Source organism: Diaphorina citri, unplaced genomic scaffold, assembly GCF_000475195.1.
Source record: "Diaphorina citri unplaced genomic scaffold, Diaci psyllid genome assembly version 1.1 scaffold408, whole genome shotgun sequence".
Taxonomy (NCBI): Eukaryota; Metazoa; Arthropoda; class Insecta; order Hemiptera; family Psyllidae; genus Diaphorina; species Diaphorina citri.
This window is the reverse complement of record NW_007377843.1, coordinates 21,695-34,555: the sequence shown is the minus strand read 5'-3', so window position 1 is coordinate 34,555 and position 12,861 is coordinate 21,695. Positions and strand designations below refer to the sequence as shown.

The following is a 12,861-nucleotide window of genomic DNA, read 5'->3' as shown; positions in this document are numbered from 1 at the left end:
ATGACCTCAAAGCCCACCTAGAAGACAAGGAATAACTGGCTTTTTTCTAGTTTTTTCTCTTCAATTTTGAGACCATAATACATCAAATGTTAGATACAGTTCCCTGAATCAAACCTATCAAACAGTTCCCTCAATCAAACCTATAAAAAACAATCAGCTAATCTATCCTTTTCTAGTTTACTCTATTCTATTTTAATTTAGCCTATTCTATTCTAATTTATTCTATTCTATTCTACCAGGGTCAACTGATCGGGATCACGAGTCAGTCACGTGATGTGAGTCGTGGCGGTAAGAGTGGCGAAGCAGGTCAGAACGGACAACACGTTGTCAGCGCCGGGAATGATGCGAGGAAATTGAAGGTGAGATTATCGTCCTGGAACAGTATGTATGAGAGGGTTAAAATTCTAATATGGGACGCTATACACAAGAGGGTTAAAAAAATGTAAAAAAAAGAGTAGCCTCCGTGGCTTCACCAATGATTTAATCAGAGATTACACTATAATGGGAAAATTTTTAACTATCCAAAAAGGAATTTTGATGATCTAAACAAGAGTTTTTATAAACTCCATTTTGGATCATCAAAAACTCCTTTTTGGATGATTAAAAATTCTCCCAAGAGTAAAATCTCTCATTAAGTCATTGGTCAAATCCATTATTAAGCTACTTACTGGTTTCCTGTCCGTTCCAGGTGTGGAATGAATGCAGTGAAGTTCAGGACTACGTCACCATTTACGACGGCTACACCACACGGGACCCGGTCCTCCTGAGGTTCTGTGGAGGGGGAACGGCCATTCCGGAGGCCACATCATCTGGATCCGAGCTACTTGTGGAGTTCACCACTTCGCCGTATGGAACGCTGATGTATACGCCGCCTATGTTGCCCCTGCACGGATTCCAGCTGAATGTAGAGGTATGTGACACGCAGGACAAAAGTATGTTGCCCCTACATTGTCTTTGTGTGTACACAGCTTAAGTTTGTTCTCGGAACAACTGTTCTGTCTTAGGCCAGCCACACACTATCAGGTAGAACTGACAGGTACGGCTGAAAAGGTCTGTCTGCCAGGTATACCTGATGAGACACACACTCTGATAGAACTGGCTCTATCAGGTCTACGTGATAGTGAGTGGCTGGCCTTAGATTTCGTGACCATAAGACCTTAGCAGTTACAGTTCTCTCTATCAAACATAAAAAAAAATCTTTGTTTTCTATCAAGGTGAAATTCGTGGAGCAAGAGTCGTTCATGTACGCCAAGAACAAGCGGTGCGAGTTTTGGATTCGAGGCTCCGGGAAGGGAACGCTGGAAAGTCCTCGCCACTCTCTTTCACCCAACACGACATGTTTTTATCATCTGCAAGGTAAGAAGAAAAGAAATGTAGAATGTACATATAGGGTGGGTTTTCCTTTCTGGAAAATGACCACTGAAAAATTGACCAATGCTCGAATGCAAACTGAAAAGAGCAGTGGTCAATTTTCCAGTGGCCAGTTTCCCAAAGGAAAATATAGCTAATCGAAGACATCTAGGTACACTGATAGGTAGACAGAAGAGGAAGATCAAGAAAAGAATTTATTGATGGGCAACTAGGAAAGGACATGGGATGCCAGAACTATCAGGAATTGAAGAGAGTTGCACAGGATTCCTTTTTCTCCTTTACTGTAGGCTAGACTTTTGAATCATGACTGTGTTTTTACTTCATAGACCCCGAGATTAAGGTACCAGGGATTTGTAAAAAAAAGGAGGAGAAGGAGGAGAAAGGAAGGTACCTAACAGAAAGTTTTTAAAAAAGTTCGTGATGGGAACAGCACCTAGGTTTGTAGGTAAAAGTCCCCGTATTGTTCCAGAAGTTAATAATATGCAAATAAGATAAGCCCTTTTTTTTACCGAGAGGAACTCTTTTTGTATGAAAAAATTTCAATGTTTTTACTTTTTTTTCCATTCTAAACAGAAAAAATACCTATTATCCTAGACATCTTTTCTTTATTCTGCTATCGCCATTCGGCGAAAGCTAAAGCCGCTACAACAACAACAACAACAACAACAACAACAACAACATTGATTGAAATAGTTCACAAAAAAAAAAAAAATAAATAAAAAATAAAATAAATAAATATAGAACCTCCCTAAGACTACAGAACCTCTCAGAAGGTTTTTCTTTTCCGGAACAATCAGAACAATCGACTTTTCTCCTTTAGTTTATCTGCTTGTTTGGTCCTCTACAACTCCCCAAAGCACCGTTTACTCAGATTTTGATAACATGTTCACTTAAAGGAAATTCCACAAATAGTCGACCGGCTGTCGATCGACGTTGACTGAACCGTCCACACTGCCTCGGCAACACAGATTTACCTCATCGATCGATGGCCGGTCGACTATGTTCGGACACACCTTTAGATTTTGGGTCCTAAGGGTCGGCTGCTTGGTCCTTTAGAGACCTTTTGTCCAAGTTCTTCAGTTCACTAAACTTCTGGTCTTTGCTTCCAGGTGTAACTACCGGTTCGAAGCGCAGCGTGGGGAACGGGTTCGCGTCACCATCACCAGTTTGCAGACCAACAACCGCACCAGCTGCACGACCCATCTGAATCCGGACACCGGCCGCCTTCAATGTATCGGCAACAGTACGGCCTACCTTCTAATAGCCGAACTGAGCTCTCCGGATGCCGCCAAAGTGCCCAAACACTGCCTCTGCTCCTTTGCTCAAAAGTAAGTTGTAGTAGCCTACCTTCTAATAGCCGAACTGAGCTCTCCGGATGCCGCCAAAGTGCCCAAACACTGCCTCTGCTCCTTTGCTCAAAAGTAAGTTGTTGTTGTAGTAGCTGTAACAGCGGATCAGGACTCCTCTCCAAAGACTCCTCTCCAAGGGGTAGGTTCAGGAATTCAGTCACCTGTACCGGCCTCATCCAGAGGTCCATGGGTGTAAGTGTGGTAGGGTTATTGTCGTGCGGGCTTTTGTGACAGAGACACAGAGTAGGCATTCATCCCGGATGGTAGGGTCAATTCTGGACACGTAATAAGGATTTTGCTCAAAAGTGACAGCCGGCTGCGGCCACTGCGCCGTGTAAGCTATTGGCATGAGAAGGACCATCGGCTATTTAAACCCTATGTTACTGCGACCTTTTTAGATCAAAAAATAAGAGATTTGGTTTTGGCTATGAAAAATTTGGCCAGCCTGAAATTTCCCTTGCTCTCCCCCAACCAGACCGTTTTTATTTTTATTCAAGTACCTACCTACCTATATATTTTTTTTTTTTTTTTAATGATAATAATAATAGGTACCTATTTGCAGAAAATTTCCACTAGAAATTAGTAATTGTATTACAGAGGTTGGTTCCTCATTACCATATTCTCATCTAATTATGTATCTAGTTTTTTCCCCCCAATTTCACTCTTCTCTGATTTCATTCTACATGGGTGGAAGAGAGAGAGAGAGAGAGAGAGAGAGAGATAATAAGGTATGAGAGAAACAAAAGGAAGAAATTCTTATCAAGTAAAATTTCTGTCTCTCCCAGGTCACGAACCTGGAGCCACGCCTCCGACGCGCTACCAGGAGCTATCGCGCCGCAAGTCCTCCTCGGCTAAGATCGTTCATACTCGGTATCGTGTCTGGCTTTCGGTGCTCAAATACCATGTGGCCCCGTCGAGGAAAGTTTCGCCCACCGAGAGTTCGAACCCAGGACCTCCGGACTGCAGCACGCGGTTGCAGATCTGGGATGGTAACATCCGAGCGTTTCCGGCGTGCACGGATGTGTATTGGTGAGTTATGATTTGTGGATGAGTGTTTCACCGTCGTTTTTATTTCTTAGCAATGAAACAACCGCTACATTAGACTCTTCTGGTCTGTGTCGTAGCATGCCCATCCCATAGTATGCCTCTCATCAGAAAGAGACACAATATTTCCCAGTTATGAATGCTATGGCTAGAAGCTTATTTTATGTAGGAAAGGGGAATTTTAATTGTGTTAAGCATATTTAAATGCTTGTCACAAATATCGTTCCCCGATTATTTCTTCTTCTTCGCCTTTTCCCATGTTCAGATGGGGTCGGCATTTGTCGTCGGCCTCTCAATCAGCTTTAGAGTGATCGCTTTGACGCCAACTGGTTTTGGCTAAACAAAATTTTCCGAGTGGGATGCCCTTTGCACTAAACCTTCGCTATTGATATAGCGTGAGGAAATTTGGGCTAGTCTTCACCAGTGAGGAAGGTTAGTTTGTTTTGTGTAGGTTTAAAGTCACTGTCTTTAACTATTAAGGACTTTATTGACGGGGGTCAGCTCTCCTGAGGGATGTCTTCCATTCAACCACTTTTTCCTGCTTTTCCAGTGATCAATCCAGCTCCAGTTCTTCTCAATACAACAGCAATCTCACGTTACTATCCCGATATTGCAAAGACCACATCCCCAAGTCATGCGAGCATACTCTCTATTCTACCTCACCCCGGCCTTGCTCCCTCGCGGAGTCTTTTCTGTCGAGCACCGATTCTCTCACTCTGGAACTGACGGTGGTGGAATCCACAACCCTGAGGTAAGTTTTGGCCCCTTAGTTTTTCAGGGTTTTACGGCCGTTTTTTTCATAGCCAAGGTCATATCACGACGGAGGGTTTAAGCTAAGTTCTCCGACAAATTACCCGACTACTCACATTATCACCCAGCCTGTGTGGTGCCAGCATGGTCTCTCGTCCATTTATTAACACAGACAAAGTTGCTTATCGCCATTGCTCCGTCGCGCCGGGAACTAGTTCGTGCATTGTGCATTCAACGTGCTATCGCTGGCGCCGATGGCTTTAGTGGTGTTTACATGAAGCCAGTAACTGGAACTTGAGCTTCTGAAGAATCCGAGTAATTTGCTAGGTATCTAGAAACAACAATCTTCCAACTAACCTCTTCCCACCCCCCTCATTTTTCAGACCCGTGTCGTTTCGAGCCCTTTACGAGTTCGTGGACCTCCACCAAGATGGCGACCAGTGGGTAGAGGGCGCCGCGTGCAGTCGAAAGTTCACCACCTCCAAGAACCCCATGTCCCACCAGTCAGAGTTCAAGGTGCAGTCGCCCAAAAATGTGTTCCTGTTCGGGCGGGGAGGCTCGCCCAATTTGACGTAAGTGAACAAGTCCAATTCGAAGTTCATTTATCCATTCACCCAATTTGGATCTGTTATTAAGTTTTAACTCGATTGACTGAATTGTCTGGCTAGGGGACATTAAACAGAGAGGTGGCTGTGGGACTATAAACAGGGAGGAGAACAGCTAACCCTAACCAGCCTAGCAAGCTGGCAGTTCCTCAAAGGGTTCTTGGCTGTGGGACTATAAACAGGGAGGAGAACAGCTAACCCTAACCAGCCTAGCACTTCTTCTTTTATTCAAGTTCCTTCTTTTTCTACCTCCGTCTCTCTCCCTTTCCTTTTCTCCTTCTTCTTATCCTTCTCCTTATTTTTGTATTTCTCCGGCTCCTTATTTTTGTATCCCTCTCTCTCTTTGTCTAGCTGAGGATTTTCTCTATTTTCTGTCCTGCGTTCAGACCATTTCACATTTACCATTCCTGAACCTGCCTCGGTGGTGTAGTGGTCAAGGCGCTCGCCTGGTAAACAGGAGGGTGTGGGTTCAATCCCAGCCGAGGTATGGAATTTTATCCTCAATATAATTTGAGAATTTGACCACAATAATAGTAGTAGCCTACTGCTGAAGTAAAGGCATTTTTCAGTCCTATGCGACCAGTATAAGCACTATTATTATTTAGTTTTCTCTTTCGAACAAGATTTTTTTTTTATTATTAATATTTATTATAGTGTGCCAACATAGAATTATAATGTTATATACACCGAACAAGATTAAAACTCTTAAAAGAACACGATAGGAGCAAGCCCGCTGTTCCCAAGTGCGAGAAATTCTTTTAAATCAAGTAAAATTTCTGTCTCTCCCAGGTCACGAACCTGGAGCCACGCCTCCGACGCGCTACCAGGAGCTATCGCGACGCAAGTCTTCTTCGGCTAAGATCGTGCATACTCGGTATCGTGTCTGGCTTTCGGTGCTCAAATACCATGTGGCCCCATCGAGCAAAGTTTCGCCCACCGAGACGTCGAACACGGGACCTCCGGATTGCAGCACGCGGTTGCAGATCTGGGATGGTAACATCCGAGCGTTTCCGGCGTGCACGGATGTGTATTGGTGAGTTATGATTTATGGATGAGTGTTTCACCGTCGTTTTTATTTCTTAGCGATGAAACAACCGCTACATTAGACTCTTCTGGTCTGTGTCGTAGCATGCCCATCCCATAGTATGCCTCTCATCAGAAAGAGACACAATTTTTCCCAGTTATGAATGCTATGGCTAGAAGCTTATTTTATGTAGGAAAGGGGAATTTTAATTGTATTAAGCATATTTAAATGCTTGTCACAAGTATCGTTCCCCGATTTTTTCTTCTTCTTCTTCTTCTTCTTCTTCTTCTTCGCCTTTTCCCATGTTCAGATCGGGTCGGCGTTTGTCGTCAGCCTCTCATTATGATTTATGGATGAGTGTTTCACCGTCGTTTTTATTTCTTAGCGATGAAACAACCGCTACATTAGACTCTTCTGGTCTGTGTCGTAACATGCCCATCCCATAATATGCCTCTCATCAGAAAGAGACACAATATTTCCCAGTTATGAATGCTAAGGCTAGAAGCTTATTTTATGTAGGAAAGGGGAATTTTAATTGTGTTAACCATATTTAAATGCTTGTCACAAATATCGTTCCCCGATTATTTCTTCTTCTTCGCCTTTTCCCATGTTCAGATGGGGCCGGCGTTTGTCGTCGGCCTCTCAATCAGCTTTAGAGTGATCGCTTTGAGGCCAACTGGTTTTGGCTAAACCAAATTTTCCGAGTGGGATGCCCTTCGCACTCAACCTTCGCTATTGATATAGCGTGAGGAAATTTGGGCTAGTCTTCTCCCTGTTTATAGTCCCCTAGCAAGACGCTGATCTACTCTCTGTTTATAGTCCCTCAGCCAGACTCGTTCCCCGACTATTACACCTAGATAAATTTTATGACTTGACTTGAATTCAAACCACCAACCTCCCGATCCAAAGTCCAACGCTTTAACAACTGCACCAGTGAGGAAGGTTAGTTTGTTTTGTGTAGGTTTAAAGTCACGGTCTTTAACTATTAAGGACTTTATTGACGGGGGTCAGCTCTCCTGAGGGATGTCTTCCATTCAACCACTTTTTTCCTGCTTTTCCAGTGATCAATCCAGCTCCAGTCCCTCTCAATACAACAGCAATCTCACTTTACTATCCCGATATTGCAAAGACCACATCCCCAAGTCATGCGAGCACACTCTGTATTCTACCTCACCCCGGCCTTGCTCCCTGGCGGAGTCGTTTCTGTCGAGCACTGATTCTCTCACTCTGGAACTGACTGTAGTGGAATCCACAACTCTGAGGTAAGTTTTTGGGTCTTCCAAAGTTTTTCAGGGTTAACCTTTTCTTTTATAGCTAAGGACAACCCTAGACGGATGTTTCATCTTCTATTCGGCGACAAGATATCCAGTTACACAAATTACCCCACCCAGCCTGTGTTGTGTCGCAAACGGCCAGCAGAAAGTGTCTCCAAAATGGTTACTCGTCCATATGTATAGATAGGTATCGACCACTTACAAAGTTGCTTGATTTCGTAATCCGTCGGAAACTAGTGCATTCAATGTGCTATCGCCGATGGCTTTCGTGGTGTTTACATGAAGCCAGTAGATGGGATTCGATTCGTAGAATCTTAACCCATCCTTTAGTGCTGTCTAGCCCCTCCACCTAAGCCTCAGATTGGGCTTCTTGTGTTTGGGGTTAAGCTGTAGATTCGTCTATTCCCATTATGAGGGCCCTTCCCCTTCATTTTTCAGACCCGTGTCGTTTCGAGCCCTCTACGAGTTCGTGGACCTCCACCAAGATGGCGACCAGTGGGTAGAGGGCGCCGCGTGCAGTCGAAAGTTCACCACCTCCAAGAACCCCATGTCCCACCAGTCAGAGTTCAAGGTGCAGTCGCCCAAAAATGTGTTCCTGTTCGGGCGGGGAGGCTCGCCCAATTTGACGTAAGTGAACAAGTCCCATTCGAAGTTCATTTATCCATTCACCCAATTTGGGTCTGTTATTAAGTTTTAACTCGATTGACTGATTGATTGAAATAGTTTACTTTTTTTAAAAAAAAGTAATAACATAAGTGTATAAATAAATATAGAACCTCCCTAAGACTACAGAACCTCCTAGAAGGTTTCTTCTATACCTACGTATACTCGTAGATTGTATCTCAGAACCACTTACCTACAACATACTACAAGTAGAAGGTAGGTACATCCATGCTGATCCAGGAACTGCAAAGATTGGTCAGAAAATGACGCTTTGGTGCGACACGTTGAGAGTCAAAGCTTTTAACTATTCGAATTTCGATCACAGAGCGGGGGGCTAAAACATCTTTAAAAAATGAAAAAAAAAAAAAATGTTCTATTTTATTTAATTTTATTGTATTCTATTCTACTACATTTTGTTCTATTCTATTTTATTTCATTTTATTGCATTCTATTCTACTACATTTTGTTCTATTCTATTTCCAATTTCCAGGCTACGACGAGTCCATCTTCCACTGTCTCAAGCTCTTCCAGCTGCCCGCCCTCTACCTTCTCCTCCTCTGTCTCATGTTCATCATCCTCTGCTCCTCCCTTCTTCTCATCGCGTGTCGCGCCTACCACCATCGCCTCGCGACCAAAACCGTCGCGACCAGCAGCCTAGCGGATCCGTCGTCAATCGCCTCTTGTCGCGACACGGACGCGATACTGAACGGTGTCGACTATGCGAAAGCGTCGTCGGCGTACGTTAACAGCGGATCAGGACTCCTCTCCAAACTCTTGTCCCAGGGGTAGGTTCAGGAATTCAGTCACCTGTACCGGCCTCATCCAGAGGTCTATGGGTGTAAGTGTGGTAGGGTTATTGTCGTGCGGGCTTTCGTGACAGAGTAGGCATTTATCCCGGATGGTAGGGTCAATTCTGGACACGTAAGAGTGACAGCGGGCTGCGGCCACTGCGCCGTGTAAGCTATTGGCATGAGAAGGACCATCGGCTATTTAAACCCAATGTTACTGCGACCTTTTTAGATAAAAAAAATAGAGATTTGGTTTTGGCTATGAAAAATTTGGCCAGCCTGAAATTTCCCTTGCTCTCCCCAACCAGACCGTTTTCTAGCTAATATATTTTGTTCTCTCACACATGGCCTCGTCGCTTAGAGTGTAAAGTTGGACGACAGCGCGACGATCCGATACGTCGAGATTGATCGCGTGACGACCGTTTAGGATCGGATGAGGTCGGTGAGCTCCGGATGGAATCGGGCATGTCCGTGTTATTGTAGCGTTGTAGCTGCAACGAAGGGGGGTAATGTTGTTGTAGCGGCTTTAGCTATAGCCGAAAGGTGACGATAAAATAGAGAAAATAGCTCTTTTATCAGCCATACACCAGGGCGTTGGTCTCTAGTCATGTTTAATTGGCTCGTCCTGAACCGCAGTCCACATGTACGAGTATTTGCATATGTACTTTTTTTGTATTTGAGTGTTGACTGGTAACTGTAGCATGACGTCATTGTACAATATTGAAACACTATTTCGAAATTCCGGATCGCATCTTACTGTGTAAGATAGTTACCTGTCTACCCGTCCAGTTACATGCCACGCTCAACGTTGCTTAACACGCCAAGTCGGAGGCAAAATAAGCCAAAAAAAATTCTCCAATTTTTCCATGGTTAATTTCTTTTATAAAGAAATGTTAGGTTTTAAATTTAGGAAAAAATCTTTACACTTATTATGAAATTCTTAAGGTAGAAACACACTACTATCACGTCACGTGAGCTCACGTGACGTGATAGTAGTATGCTTTTACCTTTAATCTATGTGCCCAAAAAGTGGGTAATGTTCCATTTTACTTAGTAGATTTTTTTGATCAAATAATATTTATTTTACAAATCAAAATAGGTATTGTCATTTTTTAGACCAAAAATCCCCCTTTTTTGAGTCGATATAATTAATTTCTTGTATAATGTATAGTTTTGTCCTCACCCACATGAACTCATCCGAGGATTATCGCCAGCTTCATTTCGACGCTACGTATGAGTTCATCCGCTCGCCGGTCTGCACGTAAACCCTATGTTACTGCGACCTTTTTAGATCAAAAAATAAGAGATTTGGTTTTGGCTATGAAAAATTTGGCCAGCCTGAAATTTCCCATGCTCTCCCCCAACCAGACCGTCTTCTAGCTAATATATTTTGCTCTCTCACACATGGCCTTGTCGCTTAGAGTGTAAATAAAATATTTTGTTCTCTCCTCTAGACATCTTCCATTCACATTCGTCTCGCACAGCAATCACCTCCAGCTGGACTTTGTCCTCACCCACATGAACTCATCTGAGGATTATCGCCAGCTTCATTTCGACGCTACGTATGAGTTCATCCGCTCGCCGGTCTGCACACTCAACCGGAGACTGTCCGGGACCAGTGGCGAAATCTTTCTGAGGTCCCCGGGACTCAACCAGGAAGAGGTAAGAACTAGGAACAGCTAGCCTTTTTATAGTCTACCTCTTTACCCATTAGAGGAGATGTGTTGAGAGAGTGAGTTATGAAAAAAGAACTACTCTTTTCAGTGAACTACTCAATCAATGAGTCAGATCCAAACTCCCTATACCTTTAAGGACTTACCTAATTAGTAGTTATAGGACTTGTAGGGTGTTAAACATGTAACTTAATCTTCAACCCCCTAACCCAGGAGAGCCGAGGCCTACATTAAAGTCACACCAAACTTGACCTAACCATTCTCTCTTTTTCGCTAATATCTCAGTCGCTCCACGTCAGAGTGCATCGGACATTTTTTGTCTATTAGTTAAAAAACAATATTTCCTACTATTTTCACTATTATTTGACATATTTACTCAGTACCGGTCCGGAGTTAGAAGCGGTTAAATTTCAGCGAGATCCAACGACAATCAATGTAAAGGTGTGTCCACACATCTCACATCGATCGACTATGTGTTAACATACCTTTATATTACTAATGCCTGATCTTACCACAGAGAGATTTCGGTTAATCCAGAGTGAGGGGCCTGTGTAAATCAAATGGGAGATGTCAAAAAACCCCCCTCCCATGAAAAAAAAAACTGTCGGAGTTCTACTGAAATAAGAAATTTAGTGGAAAATAGAAATAGTTCTACTAGGAGACAGTTCTCAAAATTGATCCCGTAAAGGTCCCTCTACTGTAGCCTGTTTCACGAAAGTATGGTCTAATGAAAAACTCTATCGTACGGACTTTAGGGCAGCCATCTTGTAATCAAAAGTACCTCCTGATGCAAATTATTATTATCACTTTTAACTTTTGTTATTACATATTTTTATTATTAGGTACCTATTTATTTTTGAACAGGCTACAGTTCTTCAATAATTCCTGGTTGGTAGGTACTTCATTGCTGGAAAAAAAGGCCCAAGATCGAAATTTGGATATTAATGGTGTGTGAATTTCCTATCTAGTCAGTTACCTTCCGTGACTCCAAGGCTACGTTAACTTATTCTATTTTTTATGTCATTCGAAATTCGAAGGGGCTCGAACCTTTCCTCTAATCAACTTTCCACTCCTCCTCAGATCAACTGCGAGGGTCATCCGTGGATCATCGAGCCCACCTCCCCGACAACGTTCCTCTACGTCAAAATGACCGGAGTCTTCCTGCCCAACTCCAACTGGCGCGAAGCGACCAACCGCAGCAATCAATGTAAAGGTGTGTCCACACATCTCACATCGATCGACTATGTGTTAACATACCTTTATATTACTAATGCCTGATCTTACCACGGAGAGATTTCAGTTAATCCAGAGTGAAGGGCCTGTGTAAATCAAATGGGTGATGTCAAAGAAACCCCCCTCCCATGAACAGAGAACTGTCGGAGTTCTACTCAAATAAGAAATTTAGTAGAAAATAGAAATAGTTCTATTAGGAGAGAGGAGACAGTTCTCAAAATTGATCCCGTAAAGGTCCCTCTACTGTAGCCTGTTTCACGAAAGTTTGGTCTAATGAAAATCTCTATCGTAGGGACTTTAAGGCAGCCATCTTGTAATCAAAAGTACCTCCTGAAGCAAATTATTACTATCACTTTAAACTTTGGTTATTTCACTTTTTATTTTTATTTATTTATTTTTGAACAGGCTACAGTTCTTCAATAATTCCTGGTTGGTAGGTACTTCATTGCTGGAAAAAAAGGCACAAAGTCGAAATTTGGATATTAATGGTGTGTGAATTTCCTATCTAGTCAGTTACCTTCCGTGACTCCAAGGATACGTAAACGTATTCTATTTTTTATGTCATTCGTAGGGGCCCGAACCTTTTCTCTAATCAACTTTCCACTCCTCCTCAGATCAACTGCGAGGGTCATCCGTGGATCATCGAGCCCAGCTCCCCGACGACGTTCCTCTACGTCAAAATGACCGGAGTCTTCCTGCCCAACTCCAACTGGCGGGAAGCGACCAACCGCAGCGATAGCAGCCTGGGCGACTTTCAATGCGCGACGGCCAATCGCGTGTTTAGGAACAGCTTCAATCAATGTAAAGGTGTGTCCACACATCTCACATCGATCGACTATGTGTTAACATACCTTTATATTACTAATGCCCGATCTTACCTACTTTTTAGTTCTACTGAAATAAGAAATTTAGTAGAAAATAGAAATAGTTCTATTAGGAGACAGTTCTCAAAATTGATCCCGTAAAGATCCTCTACTGTAGCCTGTTTCACGAAAGTATGGTCTAATGAAAATCTCTATCGTAGGGACTTTAGGGCAGCCATTTTGTAATCAAAAGTAGCTCCTGTTGCAAATTATTACTATCACTT

The 12,861-nt window shown here is 43.1% G+C and overlaps 1 protein-coding gene across 1 annotated transcript in view; it reads left to right on the top strand.

The window, feature by feature from the left end:
- LOC113467125 overlaps positions 1–12,861 on the top strand; it is an 81,412-nt gene that overhangs the window by 59,866 nt on the left and 8,685 nt on the right. Inside the window, exons 12-24 of the mRNA XM_026823119.1 lie at positions 240–359; positions 689–910; positions 1,215–1,356; positions 3,506–3,749; positions 4,315–4,515; positions 4,898–5,086; positions 5,842–5,864; positions 5,909–6,152; positions 7,205–7,405; positions 7,856–8,028; positions 8,571–8,865; positions 10,323–10,530; positions 12,389–12,575. Coding sequence (XP_026678920.1) covers positions 240–359; positions 689–910; positions 1,215–1,356; positions 3,506–3,749; positions 4,315–4,515; positions 4,898–5,086; positions 5,842–5,864; positions 5,909–6,152; positions 7,205–7,405; positions 7,856–8,028; positions 8,571–8,865; positions 10,323–10,530; positions 12,389–12,575 — 2,449 coding nt within the window. The remainder of the gene's footprint in view (positions 1–239; positions 360–688; positions 911–1,214; positions 1,357–3,505; positions 3,750–4,314; positions 4,516–4,897; positions 5,087–5,841; positions 5,865–5,908; positions 6,153–7,204; positions 7,406–7,855; positions 8,029–8,570; positions 8,866–10,322; positions 10,531–12,388; positions 12,576–12,861) is intronic.